At 46.9% G+C, this 16020-nt stretch overlaps 1 protein-coding gene across 1 annotated transcript in view; it reads right to left on the minus strand.

The window, feature by feature from the left end:
* Positions 1-5216: 5216 nt before the first annotated feature.
* LOC122542013 (SH3 and multiple ankyrin repeat domains protein 1-like) overlaps positions 5217-16020 on the minus strand; it is a 113649-nt gene continuing 102845 nt past the window's right edge. The window contains exons 8-10 of the mRNA XM_043679305.1: positions 11513-11664; positions 7104-7271; positions 5217-5458 (exon numbers count right to left, since the gene is read on the minus strand). Of these exons, the coding sequence (XP_043535240.1) occupies positions 5330-5458; positions 7104-7271; positions 11513-11664 (449 nt within the window). The 3' untranslated portion in view covers positions 5217-5329. The remainder of the gene's footprint in view (positions 5459-7103; positions 7272-11512; positions 11665-16020) is intronic.

Below are 16020 nucleotides of genomic sequence, written 5' to 3' on the forward strand. Positions count from 1 at the left end.
CCCCCCCGGGGGGGAAGTCACATTCATGAGATGGACTGTGAGGGGGTGGGGATGAGGTGAATGAAGAAAGTCTGTCCCGGATCGGAGATCCCTCGGAACGCGGCCCCAGTTTGTTGGGAACAGCAGCTCAAACTTCAGGCTCTGCAGCAAGCCAGCATTAAGTTAGCGGAATCGTAGGAGCCTGTCGAAGGGTTTACTCAGAGAGAAAGTGAGGTCTGCAGATGCTGGAGATCAGAGCTGAAAATGTGTTGCTGGAACTGCGCAGCAGGTCAGGCAGCATCCAGGGAACAGGAGAATCGACGTTTCGGGCATAAGCCCTTCTTCAGGAGCCCTTTCCTCATTCCTGAAGAAGGGCTTATGCCCGAAACGTCGATTCTCCTGTTCCCTGGAAGGGTTTACTCAGCCAATTTGGTCATAAAAACACAGAAATACAGCAGCTGGAGGAGACCATTCCATCCTTTCAGCCTGCTCCGCCATTCCATACTATCATGGCTGATCATCCAACTCAGTCCCTGTTCCTACTTCCTGCCCCCCCCCCTCCCCCCATACCCTTTGACCCCTTTAGCCCTAAAAACTACATATAACTTCTTGAAAACAATCAAAGGTTTCGGCTTCAACCACTATCCTTTTGCAAAGAATTCCCTAGGCTCCCCATTCTCTGGGTGAAGACATTTCTCCTCATCTCAGTCCAAAATGGCCCACGCTGTATCCTTAGACTGTGGTCCCTGCTCCTGGACACCTCATCGGGAATGTCCTTTCTACGGTTACCCGGCCTAGTCCTGTCAGAAATTTATAGGTTTCTATGGGATCCTCTCTCATTTTTCTAAACTCCGGTGAGTGTAATCCTAACTGATCAAGTCTCTCTTCACATGTCAGTCAAAATGGGTCACTCAAAACCCCAGTCAGAATCAGAACAATTGTGTCTGACATCCAACTGTCAAAAACCTGTCACACAACCTTAACCTTAACCTTAACCACTGATTACTTGCCGTAAACACAGGACATACCTTTTTTTAATTTATCCACTTTGTGGGATGTGGGTGTAGCTGACTGGGTCAGCATTTATTGCCCGTCCCTAGTTGCCCCCTGAGAAGGTGGGGGTGAGCTGCCTCTTCAACCACTGCAGTCCATCTGCTGTGGGTTGACCCCCCCAAAACCCTCAGGGAGTTCCAGGATTTGACCCAGCAACAGTGAAGGAACAGCGATATATTTACAAGTCAGGACGGTGAGTGGCTTGGAGGGGAACTTGCAGGGGGTGGTGTTCCCATGTATCTGCTGCCCCTTGTCCTTCTAGATGGAAGTGGCCGTGGGTTTGGAAGGTGCTGTCTGAGGATCTTTGGTCAATTGCATCTTGTGAATGGTACACACTGATGCCACTGAGCGTCAATGGTGGAGGGAATGGATGTGGTGCCAGTCAAGTGGGCTGCTTTGTCCTGAATGGTGTCAAGCTTCTTGAGTGTTGTTGGGGCTGCACCCATCCAGGCAAGTGGGGAGTATTCCATCACACTCCTGACTTGTGCCATGTAGATGGTGGATATGCTTTGGGGAGTCAGGAGGTGAGTTACTATGAAGGCCAACATACCATTTGCTTTCTTCACCGTCTGTTACTCCTACACGCTAACCTACATGGCCAGTCTTTACGACAACTGTCCACAGTCCCACTCCCATCTCTTCTCCCAATAGCCAGTCAAACATTTCCTTTCGTTTTCGGTATTTCCCTAGCATTTGAAAGTTGCTTTTGGAAAGTCTTCCACCACCTTCTCAGGCAGTGCATTCTGGGTCACACCAATGCACTGAGTTAATAACAAAATGGCTCCTCACATCGACACGTTACCATAAAACCTGTGTCGCCCTGGTTACCGCCCTCCTATCGATAGAAAGAGCTCCACCCGACTTACTCCACTATTCCCCGTGTTAAACACCTCAGTTAAACTTCCCCATTTAAAAGGAAAACTTGAAAGGTAACTTGTTCTCAATTAAAGACCCATTGCAGAGCTTCATCCACACTGTCAGACACAGTAACAGTACCACACGGTGTAATGGAGGAAAGCAGGTTAGATACCTTAAAGGGGAAGCTAGAAGGGTACATGAGAGAAAAAGGAACAGAAGGTTATGCTGCTAGAGAGGTTGGTGCAAGTCCATGTGGACCAGTATTGACCAGGTGGGCTGAATGGCCCATTTCTGTTACAGAGTCACTCAGCACGGAAACAGACCCTTCAGTCCAACTCATCCATCCCAATCTGACCTAGTCCCATTTGCCAGCACTTGGCTCACATCTCCCTAAACCCCTCCTATTCATGTACCTTTCCAGATGCCTTTTAAATGTTGTAATTGCCTCCACCAGCCTCCACCACTTCCTCTGGCAGCTCATCCCATACATGCACCACCCTCTGCTTGAAAACTTTACCCCTCAGATCCCTTTTACATCTTTCCTCTCTCACCCTGAACCCATGCCCAGCTCCAGCCTATTCAGCCTCTCCCTAAACCTCAAACTCTCCAACCCTGGTGACATCCTCGTAAATCTTTGTTGCATCCTTTCAAGTTTCATAACATCTTTCCTATAGCAGGGAGACCAGAATTGTACACAGTATCCGAAATGAAGTCAAGCATACCAAACACCTTCTTCACCTCCCTGTCTACCTGCGACTCCACTTTCAAGAAACTATGAACCTGCACCCTTTTTGTTCAGTAACACTCCCCAGGGCCCGACCATTAAGTGTATAAGTCCTGCCCTGGTTTGGCTTTCCAAAACGCAACACCTCGCATTTATCTAAATTAAACTCCATTTGCCACTCCTTGGCCTATTGGCCCAGCTGATTAAGGTTACCTTGAGGTAACCTTCTTCAGTATCTACATCCCATCTATATTGGTGTCATCTGCAAACTTACTAACTATACCTCCTATATTCACATCCAAGTCATTTATATAAATAACGAAAAACTGTGGACCCAGCACCGATCCTTGTGGCACTCCATTGGTCACAAGCCTCCAATCTGAAAAACAACCCTCCACCACCACCCTCTGTCCCCAATTTTGTATCCCATTTCTGGATTCTATGTGATCTAACCTTGCTAACTAGTCTAACGTAGGGAACCTTATTGAACCCTTGCTGAAGTCCAGATACACATCCACTGATCTGCCTTCATCAACCTTGATTTGGAGATATCGGTGTTGGACTGGGGTGGACAAAATTAAAAATCACACGACACCAGGTTATAGTCCAACAGCTTTATTTAGAAGCACTAGCTTTCGGAGCGCTGCTCCTTCATCAGATGGTTGTGGAGTATTAGATCATAGGACACAGAATTTATAGCAAACGTTTAGTGTGATGTAACTGAAATGGTATATTGAAAAAGACCTGGTTACATCACACTGTAAACGTTTGATATATATTCTGTGTCTTACAATCTTACATTCCATAACCATCTGATGAAGGAGCAGTGTTCCGAAAACTAATGTGTCCAAATAAACCTATTGGACTATAACCTGGTGTTGTGTGATTTTTAACTTCATCAATCTTCTTTGTCACCTCTTCAAAAAACTCAATCAAGTTTGTGGGACATGGTCTCCCACACACAAAGCCATGTTGGCTATCCATAATCAGTCCTTGCCTTTCCAAATACATGTAAACCCTGTCCCTCAGGATTCCCTCCAACCATTTACCCATCGCTAACATAAGGCTCACCAAGTCTCAATTTGTCCATGCTGACTAGATATCCTGAACTGATATAATCCTATTTGCCAGCATTTGGCCCTAAACCTTTCCTATTCATACCCACATTCAGTCCAACTCATCCATCCCAATCTGACCTAGTCCCATTTGCCAGCACTTGGCTCACATCTCCCTAAATCCCTCCTATTCATGTACCTTTCCAGATGCCTTTTAATGTTGTAATTGTACCCACCTCCATATACTTAAGAAGAAAGTTTTCTTGAACACACTCAACAAAATCCCTTCCCATCCAAGTCCTTAACACTATGACAACTTCAATGCAATTTAGGTAGATCATGGACAGGATATGCGAGCACGCATGGGGGTTGTATGAAGTCTACATGTTGAAACAGAAATGCATAAAACAATCAATGTTCCAAATACTGTCTCGTAACTTAACAATCCCCAAACCAACTTCATGTAAACTCACTCTCTGGTATCCGGTACTCCAAATATAAGCACTTGAACTCACGCCCATCCCCCTCCCCTATTAGATTCCAGACTGTGACTCATTCCCAGGTATCTGTAATTCTACATATAAACCACCCTGAACCCCTCAATTAGATCCCAGTCTGTAACTCACTCCCGGTTATCTGTTATTCTATACAGTAACCTCACCCCATCCCCAAACCCCTTGATTAGATTCCAGTCTGTAACTCACTCCCGGTTATCTGTTATTCTATACAGTAACCTCACCCCATCCCCAAACCCCTTGATTAGATTCCAGTCTGTAACTCACTCCTGGATATCTGTTATTCTATATATAAACCATTCTGAATGTCTCAATTAGATTCCAGCCTGTAACTCATTCCTGGGTATCTGTTATTCTATATATAAACCATCCTGAACCCCTCAATTAGATTCAGGTCTGTAACTCACTCCTGGATATCTGTTATTCTATATATAAATGCTCCTGAACCCCCGCCGATTAGATTCCATCTATAACTCACTCCTGGTATCTGTTATTCTATATATAAAGCACCCTAAACCCCTTGATTAGATTCCAGTCTATAACTAACTCCCTATTCTCTGTTAATCTATGTATAAACCACCCCGAAATCCCCATTAGATTCCAGTCTATTACTCATTCCCAGGTATCTGTTGTTCTATATATAAGGCCCTCCAAATCATTAGATTAATTTGCAGTCTGTAATTCGCTCCCAATTATCCATTACTCTACATATAAACCTCCTGAGCCCTGCCATTAGATTGCAACCTGTACCTCACTCAAGGTGTCAGTCTTTCTATTTATAAAGCCCTCCCTTAGATTCCTGGCACTTACTCATTCTCAGGTGTCTTTTTATTCTATATATAAGCCTCTCATGTCCCTCTATTGGATTGCAGTCACTCCTGGATATCTACTATTCTACACATAACACCCTTGCCTGGCCAACCTGAACTCCTCCATTAGATTCCAGTTTGCCACTCAGTCCCAGATATTCCTTCGTCCACGTATCAATCACCTAAAATTCGGTTACATCACACTCTTAAATATTGTAGGTGCGTAGGGGGGGGGTTGGTAATGACAGGGGTAAAACAGGGCCAGAGAAACTGGAGGCAGTAAACACTGATTAATCCCATAAAAAGAATACAGTAACTCATTCAACATAACTCACATCAGATACCGACCCTGTTGTACAGAGCACAGAGATGTAGCGCTGTGTTCCCCGATGCATTCAGGCTGTTGATTTCTGCTCCGTAGAACAACAGAATTTCCAGGTGCTGAGCATGACCGTGATGGCAAGCCTGTCGGAGATAAACACTGAAAGTGGAGGGGAGGCAAGGGACAGAAAACCAGTAGGCCCTGTTGGACAGGCCTTTCCTAGTTGCTCCTAATTCTGAAGAAGGGTCATAGAATTTCTATGGTGAAGATAGAAGCTATTCAGCCTATCTAGTCTACACCAGCCCTCCAAATAGCATCCCACCCCACCTCTGCATTTCCCCGGGCCAATCCACCTGAACCTGCACATCCCTGGACAATACGGGGCAACGTGCTATGGCCAATCCACCCTAACCTATCCATTCCTGGACTCTACAAGACAATGTGGTATGGCCAATCCACCCTAACCTACCCATTCCTGGATTCTACGAGACAATGTGGTATGGGCAATCCATCCTAACCTACCCATTCCTGGATTCTACGAGACAATGTGGGAGGCCAATCCACCCCAACCTACACATCCTTGCACAATACAGGGCAATGTGCTATGGCCAATCCACCCTAACCTACCCATTCCTGGATTCTACGAGACAATGTGGTATGGCCAATCCATCCTAACCTACCCATTCCTGGATTCTACGAGACAATGTGGGATGGCCAATCCACCCCTAGCTACACATCCTTGCACAATACGGGGCAATGTGCTATGGCCAATCCACCCTAACCTACCCATTCCTGAATTCTACGAGACAATGTGGTATGGCCAATCCACCCTAACCTACCCATTCCTGGATTCTACGAGACAATATGGGATGGCCAATCCACCCCTACCTACACATCCTTGCACAATACGGGGCAATGTGCTATGGCCAATCCACCCTAACCTACCCATTCCTGAATTCTACGAGACAATGTGGTATGGCCAATCCACCCTAACCTACACATCCCTGCACAATACGGGGCAATGTGCTATGGCCAATCCACCCTAAACTACACATTCTTGGACGCTACAGGGTCATGTGGCATGGCTAATCCACCCAAACCTGCACACAGAGTCATACACATGGAAACAGACCCTTCAGTATAACCAGTCCATGCTGAATATAATCCCAAACTAAACTAGCCCCACCTGCCTATATGCTTGGCCTACCTGCCTCTAAGTCTCTTCTATTCACGTACTTATCCAACATCTTTGGACTGCGGGAGGAAACTGGAGCACCTGGAGGAAACCCACAGGGAGAATGTGAAGTCTCCACACAGACAGTCGCCCGAGGCTGGAATCGAACCTGGATCCTTGGCGCTGTGAGGCAGCAGTGCTAACCACTGAGCCACTGTGATAGGAAACCCAGACGCATGTCTGTTTTGAGGATATACGGTGGGCAGGACACCAGACAGAATTCCTTCGCTCGCCTTCGGAGCAGTGCTTCTTCAGACCCCATCCACTAATATTCTGTCCATTCCATGGTACCATCCCTTTGTAACTTTGGCTAGACATCGTCAAGTCCTGGAGGGAGAGCTGGAGTTTCTGGCCCAGAGACAGGGCCACTACTGACTGTACCAGAAGACCCTGTGACCTCCTCAAGGAATAGGCAACATGTACTGGCCCAGCCAGCAACAGCTCCATCCTCTACAATATCAAAGGATTGGATGTCATGGTCCAAGGGGGTGAGGGGGGTTGAACCAAACTGCTCCGTATTCGGTGGGACAGGGGCAGGGGGAGGGGGTGCCTACCTGGTGAATCTCTTGCCAGCCGTTCTCGTCGGCATAGCCAATCTGCGCCCGGTTGTAGAGCAGCAGCTCACAGCAGCTGGTGTCTCCTCCGGCGATAGCCGTATGGTACAAAGGCGTCAATGCTCGGCGATCCTTGTAATTCGGCGAGGCACCTAACTCCAGCAGCGTCTAGGACAGCAAACCCAAAACAAAAAAAACACAGGCACAAAGCAAACAACAGGAGGGTCACGCGCCGGAACCTCATCGGGTGGGCACCGCAAAATTGATCATTGAACTTTGCCCCAACCGCGATCAGTCCTTTTGTCTTTTTGGGGATTCCCAAAGCCTTGGCCCTCCCCCAAGGGAGGTTCCAGTGGTATAACCGTTGGACTGTGAATCCAGAGAGTCAGCTAATGTTCTGGGGACCCGGGTTCAAGTCCCGACATGACAAATGGTGGAATTTGAATTCAATAAAAAATGGGTTTACGTGTCTAATGATTGTCAGGAAAACCCATCTGGTTTACTGATGTCCTTTAAAGATGGAAACTGCCATCCTTACTTGGTCTGGCCTACATATATCTCCAATGTGGTTGACTCTTAACTGCCCACTGGGCAACTAGGGACGGGTAATAAATGCTGGGCCTAGCCCATGTCCCGTGAATGAATAGACACAAGGTTATGAGAAGGAATCTTTTCACACAGTTAGTGAACCTACTGCCCAGGAGAGAGGTGGGAGTGCAAACAATAAATTATTTCAAAAGGAGATGGGATGGGCATCTGGCAGGAATGAAGTTTGTAGGGAGATGGAGGTAGACTGGGGAATAGGCCAAAGTAGGTTGCTGTGAGGAGAATCAGCCACAAACTCAATGGACCGAATGGCCTCTGGCTGTGCTGTAATGACTCTCCGACTGTACAACGCAAAAACGCCAAGACTTAGCTTTCTGTGAATGATCATCCACAACCATGAGGCTCTGTACAGCCAATGAAATACTTCTGATCTGCAGCCTCTGTAGGAAAGGCAGCAGCTAAGTTGTACACAGCAAGATCCCACAAAGAACAAGGAACAGGCCCTTTGGCCCACCAGGACAGTGCCAACACATGATACCTTTCGAAACTAAAAACCTTTTTCCTCTATTCCTTGCCTATTCATATATCTGTCAAGAAGCCATTCTGGAGTTCAACCAGAACATGTGAAGTGATTCATTTTGGAAGGTCGGAAGGTCGAACAGGGTTAAAGGCAGGATTCTTGGCAGTGTGGAGGAACAGTGGGATCTTGGAGTTCACGTCCATAGATCTCGCAAAGTTGCCACCCAATTTGATCGGGTTGTTAAGAAGGTGTATGATGTGTTGACTTTCATTAGCAGGGAGATTGAGTTTAAGAGCCATGAGATTATGCTGCAGCTCTGTAAAGCCTTGGTTAGATCACACTTGGAATATAATGTTCAGTTCTGGTCGCCTCATTATAGGAAGGATGTGGAAGCTTTAGAGAGGGTGCAAGGGAGATTTACCAGGATGCTGCCTGGACTGGAAGACATCTCTTATGAAGAAAGGTTGAGGAAGCTAGGGCTTTTCTCATTGGAGCGAAGAAGGATGAGAGGTTACTTGATAGAGGTGTACAAGATGATGGGAGGCTCAGATAGAGTGGATAGACAGAGACTTTTTCCCAGGACCGAAATGGCCATCACAAGGGGGCATAATTTTAAGGTGATTGGAGGAAGGTTTAGGGGCGATGTCAGAGGTAGGCTCTTTACACAGTGAGTGGTGGATGTGAGGAATGCACTGCCAATGGTGGTAGTAGAGTCAGAGACATTAGGGACATTTAAACAACTCTTGGATAGGCACATGGATGATAGTAAAATGAAGGGTATGTAGCTTAGTTTGATCTTAGAGTAGAATAAAAGGTCAGCACAACATCGAGGGCCGAAGGGCCTGGACTGTTCTGTGTTCTATGTTCTTAAACATTACTATGGTATCTGCCTCTACCAGCTCCTATGGCAATGCACTTACCACCCTCTATGTAAATACCCTGCCTCTCACATCTCTTTTAAATTTAGCATGATGTCCCCAAGTAACTGGGGAAAAGACTCTGACTATCCATTCTATCCACGTCTCTCACAATTTTATAAAGTTCAGCTGGGCCTCCCCTCAGCGTCTGACATCCAAGTGAAAACAAAACAAACTGAGATTGTCTAATCGCTCCTGAGAGCTAACAGCCTCCAAACCAGGCAACATCTTTCTGTCCCCTGTGTACCTTCGCTAAAGCCTCCACATTCCCCTGACAGTGTGGTGACCAGAACTGTACACAACATTGCAACTGTGCACAGTGTGTTAAAAAACACTAAAGCTGCTGTTTTCTTTGTTTCGTGATGTTGGCTGGGTCAGTGGATTAATATTGGCCCAAACTCCTCTGCTTCTTTTCGAAATCACGGCTGTGAGATTTCCTTTTTTCAATCGGAAAGTGGTAGCCAAGCATTGGTTTAATTAGTCCAGCCAACTCTGCACCATTCCAAGATTTCTGACAGTGAGTCAGACAGCAGTGGGCAGTTGGATCATAGGTTCTCCTGAAGCAGACGTCCTAAGGATGCTGCTGTGTTTTAGTAAGTTCTGTGTTTGACTGTGCATCTGCCTAAGACTGCGTCATTGACAATGTTATCACCTGCCTCCCTTTTATTTAGCCTGACCAAATACCTTCGGGTAACCTGGGTGCAGTGAGCAAGAGGACAGGGACTAAAGAGTATGAAGAGATGATCATCGAATAGAATTCTGCAGCAGAGAGGGGCAGGTCATTGATATATTTAAAACAGAGCTAGATAAGTTCCTGGTTGTCAAAGGGAGAAAGCAGGAGAATGGGGTTGAAAAAATCTATTAGCAATGATCAAATGACGGAGTAGACTCGATGGGCTGAATGGCCTAATTTCTGTTCCTATAAATGGTCTCATTCATAGAATCCCCACAGCATGGGAACAGGCCCTTCGGCCCAACAAGTCCTCACTGACCCTCCAAAGAGTATCCCATCCATTCCCCTACCCAATTACTCTACATTTACCCCTGACCTAACCTACATATCCCTGAACACGATGGGAAATTTAGCATGGCCAATCCACCTTAACCTGCACATCTCTGGACTGTGGGAGGAAACCGGAGCACCTGGAGGAAACCCACACAGATACGGGGTGAATGTGCAAATGCCGCACAGACAGTCACCCGAGGCTGGAATCGAACCCGGGTCCCTGGCGCCATGAGGCAGCAGTGCTAATCACTGAGCCATGTGCCACCAATTCAATCTGTTTACTCTGTGTTAAAAGACCAAGCACGTTGCACTGCATTGGCTCTTCCGTACCCACGTCCTTGCCAATATTGAGTATTTAATGCCCCTTTCAATGCCACGACCAAGTCCGTTTTCCACCAGGTAAAATGGCCACACTCTTCCCAAAAGAGATGGCGGCTCACTCTCTTTAGAGAGAGATGACTGGTGGTGGTTTAATGTGAGGGTCACCATGCCTCGGGCGAGGGGAGAGGTTGAGAAGGACTCACCTTCACGGTAACCTCAGCCACTGTAGGGATTGAACCCACACTGTTGGCGTCACTGACTGGTCACCCAGCCAACTGAGCTGACCAATCCCAAATCACCACACTGGCTCCACTGTCCATTAGGCTACACATTCTTCTTCAGCAACCACTCGATTAAACTCATCACCTCAAGAGCAGGAAGGGAAGGAGCATTTTTCTTCCACACAAGCATAATGAGATAGCGGGACATGGAATATTTTGGCACAGGGAGTGCCTGACATTGAGCCAAGTGCATCTTTGAGGGAAAGCTGGATAAATCGTTTTTGCCAACACTGCTGGCAGGGTGTAATTACAAGGTGACACCGTGTGCTTTAGAAATGTGGACGTGCAAAATTAAAATGGAAAAACATTGACACTAAACCGACAACAGGAAGAGAGACTTTGTAGGCGGGAAGAGTTAGCAGATGCAAGAATGAAATAAATAAATAAATAACACAATTTCACAGAGTAGACGTGGAGTACAATGGAATGTGAGTATTGGCTAAAGGGAGACACCATCAAAACCGAATCTTTAGCATTCATCAGGACCCCTGCAAGAATGCCAAACTTCACAGGGAGCACCGATTTATTGTGTATGAGAAAAGGGTGTTGATTGGCTGCGGGGTTGACCCTGATTGGTCGAGGGGTTGCCACAAAAAATGCACCAGGGCACTATTGGCCCGCCATAGGCTTTGCTTAATTTTTAAAAAGTGGTTATTTTCCTTTGTCCTGCAGGGAATGTGACCTTGAGAATCTGCAGCTTCTAAGAGAAAGTGATCTTATAAATTAGGATTTGAGTGGGGGTGGGGAGAGGTGTGAAGGGGTGGGGTTTAGCTATCTGGCTGCGACCTCGATACCCCTCCCTCCAGCCTCATAGTTACCAAGACTCCATTGTAGTTCCTGGTTATGGCGGCCTTGTGGAGAGCTGTCATACCATCTCGTGCTCGGAAATCGATGTGCGCCCCTCCCAGACACAGCACGCGGATCACGTCCGAACAATTCTCCAGCTGTGCGGACAATGTCAATGGTACTTCTGTGAGGGAAATTGGAAATTTTATTCCCATTGCAATTCACGTCCAGGGCCCTTGCCCCAATGCCTCCCGTTATCCCTAGCAACCAGTTTGAAATAAGAACCTTCCCCTCACAAGACTCTCCTGACTCTCCCACCCACCCATCCCCCTCCCACCTGTCCCTGGCACCAACTTTCCAAACCCTTCCACTCCCGCCCTGCGACTGCCCCCTGCCTCACTCCTCCCTCCTCGATTGACTCCACCGACAGTAGTGAGGATCCCCATTCCACGCACACGGGCCCATGGCCCCTGCTCAGAAATACAGCAGCTGAGGGGAGATGGGTTGGGGGGAGGGAGGGAGGAGTCCGAGGCCTTTTGGCCCCTTGAGTCAGTACTGGCCCGTTTCGAGGAGCGGTCCGTCTAGCCTCACTCCACGCTGGAGTTTATCATCCTTTCGGAAGCCATCGGCCATCTTGTCCAGCTGGGACAAAGGACGAGGCAAGGCATGACTAACAGAAACAGTCACACTTTCAGTCAAGATCATTGGCTTATTGTTGACCCACAGCACAGCTTTAACCTATTGGGTCAACACAAAGGGTCAAGCTGTTCAAACCTGACCCCAGACTGCGCAATGCCATAAAATGATTGATTCCCCTACAGTGTGGAAGCAGGCCATTCGGCCCATCAAGTACACACTGACCCTCCAAAGAGCATAACAGATTCATAAATATAATATCTGAGACTTCTTTTTTTTTTCTCTCCAGTGTCAGTGCCTATTATGGAGCCAAGGCTCCCTGAGTGAGTTACAAGATTATGTTGTACTTGAAGACTTGGGATTGAGCTTTAGCTCTTTACTGAACCAGCAAAGTACAGCATCTGACATCACCAGCCAGTTTGCCAGCTCTCTCAGAGATCCCTGGAGTCTCCAGAAACATGAATCACCAAAACAGGAGGGAAACCATGGAGACATGAAATAAAACTGTCCCACTCCCCTTTGAGCACTTCCACCTAGCAGAATCAGAGAATCCTTGTAGTCCCATTCCCTTGAATCCCCATTGGATTCTGTGATTAGAATTCTTGATTATTTTCTGGATGCAAAGGGTGACAGAGGTTTGGAATTCTCCTCCACAAACAGCAATGGAAGTTGGATAAGTTATTAATTTTCAATCCCATTCGGCCCATCATGTCCAAACCGACCATCCAGTTTCAACCCCCTACCCTATCCCTGTAACCCCACATTTCCCATAGCTAACCCATTGAGCCTGGACATACCTGGACACTACAGGACAATTTAGCATGGCCAATCCACCCTAACCTGCACATCCCTAGACACTATGGGGCAGTTTAGCACAGCCATTCCACCCTAACCTGCACATCCCTGGACACTATGGGGCAGTTTAGCACAGCCATTCCACCCTAACCTGCACATCCCTGGACACTATGGGTCAATTTAGCATGGCCAATCCACCCTAACGCGCAGATCTCTGGACTGTGAGAGGAAACCGGAGCACCCTAAACTGCTTGGAGTCAGGAATGATCTTTCACAAATGAGTGAAGCTTAAGCCAGTTCGATACCAAGAGAGGCTTTCCTGTTGGGGTGGGCAGTCACCTCCGCTCCCCCCTCCCGGAGGAGGTGGGGGAGGGGGGGGGCGGTGGTGGTGGGTGAGGGGTGGGTCACGATACGAGTGGGTGGGGCTGACAAACAGAAAAGTGAGTGGGTTACGGTCTCCCTGAAAAGACCAACTTTAACAGAGAGGCTCCAAGAGTGGGAATGGAAGGTGTCACAGAGTCACAGAGCCACACAACACGGAAACAGACCCTTCAGTCCAACTCGTCCACGCTGACCAGAGATGGAGGGCTTTTACCCAAAACGTCGATTTTCCTGCTCTTCGGACGCTGTCTGATCTCCTGTGCCTTTCCAGCACCACTCTGATCTAAACTCTGATTTCCAGCATCTGCAGTCCTCACTTTTGCCTCCCAGTCTAGTCCCGCCTGCCAGCACCTGGCCCATATCCCCCTAAACCCTTTTCTCCTGCTTCTCAGATCTCCAGTTCTTTGTTATTCTAACAAACATTGTGGTCTTTCCCCAAGGTTCATAGCATGTTCCTCATACAGGAACACCGCAATAGGAGTAGGCCATTCAGCCCCTTCACTCTGCTCCGCCATTCAATGGGACCATGGCCTAACTTCGTAGGCCTGCCTTGGGCTTCTATCCCTTACTTAATAAAAATTGGCCGACCTCATATTTCAATTTAATAATTGAATTGGAATTGACTGTCATTTGAGGAAGAGAATCCCACAATGCCTTTACTATTTGTGTGATGAAGTGTTTTCTAACATCTCTCCTGGATGGCCTGGCCCTCAGTCTTATGCACTGGTTCTAGAATCTTCAACCAGTCAAATAATTCATCTTTATCTACTCTCAGAGGCAAGATTAGAGTGGTGCTGGAAAAGCACAGCAGGTCAGGCAGCATCTGAGGAGCAGGAGAATCGACGTTTCGGGCAGAAGCCCTTCATCAGGAATGAGTGCAGGTTACGGTGGATTGGCCATGTCCATAGTGCCCAGGGATGGGCAGGCTGGGTAGGTTAGCCAGAGGAATTGCAGGGTTATAGGGAAGGGATGGATTTGGGTGAGATGCTGTTTGGAAGGTCAGCGTGGGCTGTATGGCCTGCTTCCACACTGGAGGGTTTCTTGATTATTTTCTGGACACAAAGGGTGATAGAGGTTTGGAACTCTCTTCCACAAACAGCAATGGAAGCTGGAACAGTTATTAATTTTCAACCTGACGTTGTCAAGCAAAGAGATATGGGCCAAAGGCAGATACATGGAGTTCAGCCGCAGGTCAGCCATGATGTCACTGAATGGCGGTACAGGCCTGAGGGGCTGAATGGCCTACTCCTGTTCCTATATCCTGCTTTTATAATGGTTTTACGAATTTGCACACCTGCATGGCTCTTCCAAAACCACGAGCCAGCAAATAACGTTAAAGAGCAAAATTTAATCGAGCCTACACTTCTGTACTGAGGACTGATGTGGAGGAGCCGGTGTTGGACTAGGGTGGACAAAGTTAAAAATCGCACAACATCAGGTTATAGTCCAGATGGTCACCCTGACGAAGGAACAGCGCTTCGAAAGCTTGTACTTGCAAATAAACCCGTTGGACTACAACCTGGTGATGTGTGATTTTTAATAATGAACGTTGGTTGCATAAAATACTCATAATTCGTTGAGTAACTATTGCAGGAACACAGTGTGCCATAATACACATGAATTCTCCAAGTATGTATTCAGTGAAAGGTGTACAACAATAAGGACCTTCAATCAGTATCACCTTGTTACAGAAAAGTGGGCCTGGTGTAGGTAGGAATGTGTTTGTGATAGTACAGACTTGATGGGCTGAATTGTATGATTCTACATTCTCCTTTCTCATGTAATATTTTTAATTCATCTGTGGGAATGGGAGCATCACTTACATGTCCCGAGGTAAGAAATGATTTGTCTGGATGGCACACAATTCAATACTTCTCACTGTATCTTGGTGTGTGTGACAATAATAAACCATATCAAATCATAATCTCTCTCACTTTCTCGCAGACAAAGAGATTGAAAGCATCTGCTATACCAGGGCCTGGGGCCTAGCTGCCACAGGCTGAACAAAGAGGACAAGTTACAGTCATGTTCATCACTCTCACAGCAGGAGGAAAGTCACTGAACATCATCATTAGCAAACGATGTTAGGATGACTGTCAGAACAGGCCAATACTCTCTGCATCTGTTGTCAAGGAGATCATCTCCATGGGAATGCAAAGGTAAATCAGTTTTGTCCGTCTTTTGGCTTATGCGCATGAAGTGTCACAGAATAGAACTCATGGACAGCAGTTTACACATGCATTACACACGGAATCACAACAGCAGTTTACACGTGTATTACACACAGTACCGCAGCTACAGTTTACATGTGTATTACACACAGAATCGCGGCTACAATTTACACGTGCATAACATACGGAACCACAGCTACAGTTTACACGTGTATTACACACAGAACCACAGCTACAGATAACATGTGCATTACACACAGAACCACAGCTACAGTTTACACATGCATTACACATGGAACCACAGCTACAGTTTACATGTGTATTACACACAGAATCGCAGCTACAGTTTACACGTGTATCACACACGGAACCACAGCTACAGATAACATGTGTATTACACACAGAACCACAGCTACAGTTTACACATGCATTACACATGAAACCACAGCTACAGTTTACATGTGTATTACAAATGGAACCACAGCTATAGTTTACACGTGTATCACACACGGAACCACAGCAGCAGTTCACACGTGTATTCCACACAGTACCGCAGC

Source organism: Chiloscyllium plagiosum, chromosome 39 (assembly GCF_004010195.1).
Source record: "Chiloscyllium plagiosum isolate BGI_BamShark_2017 chromosome 39, ASM401019v2, whole genome shotgun sequence".
Taxonomy (NCBI): domain Eukaryota; kingdom Metazoa; phylum Chordata; class Chondrichthyes; order Orectolobiformes; family Hemiscylliidae; genus Chiloscyllium; species Chiloscyllium plagiosum.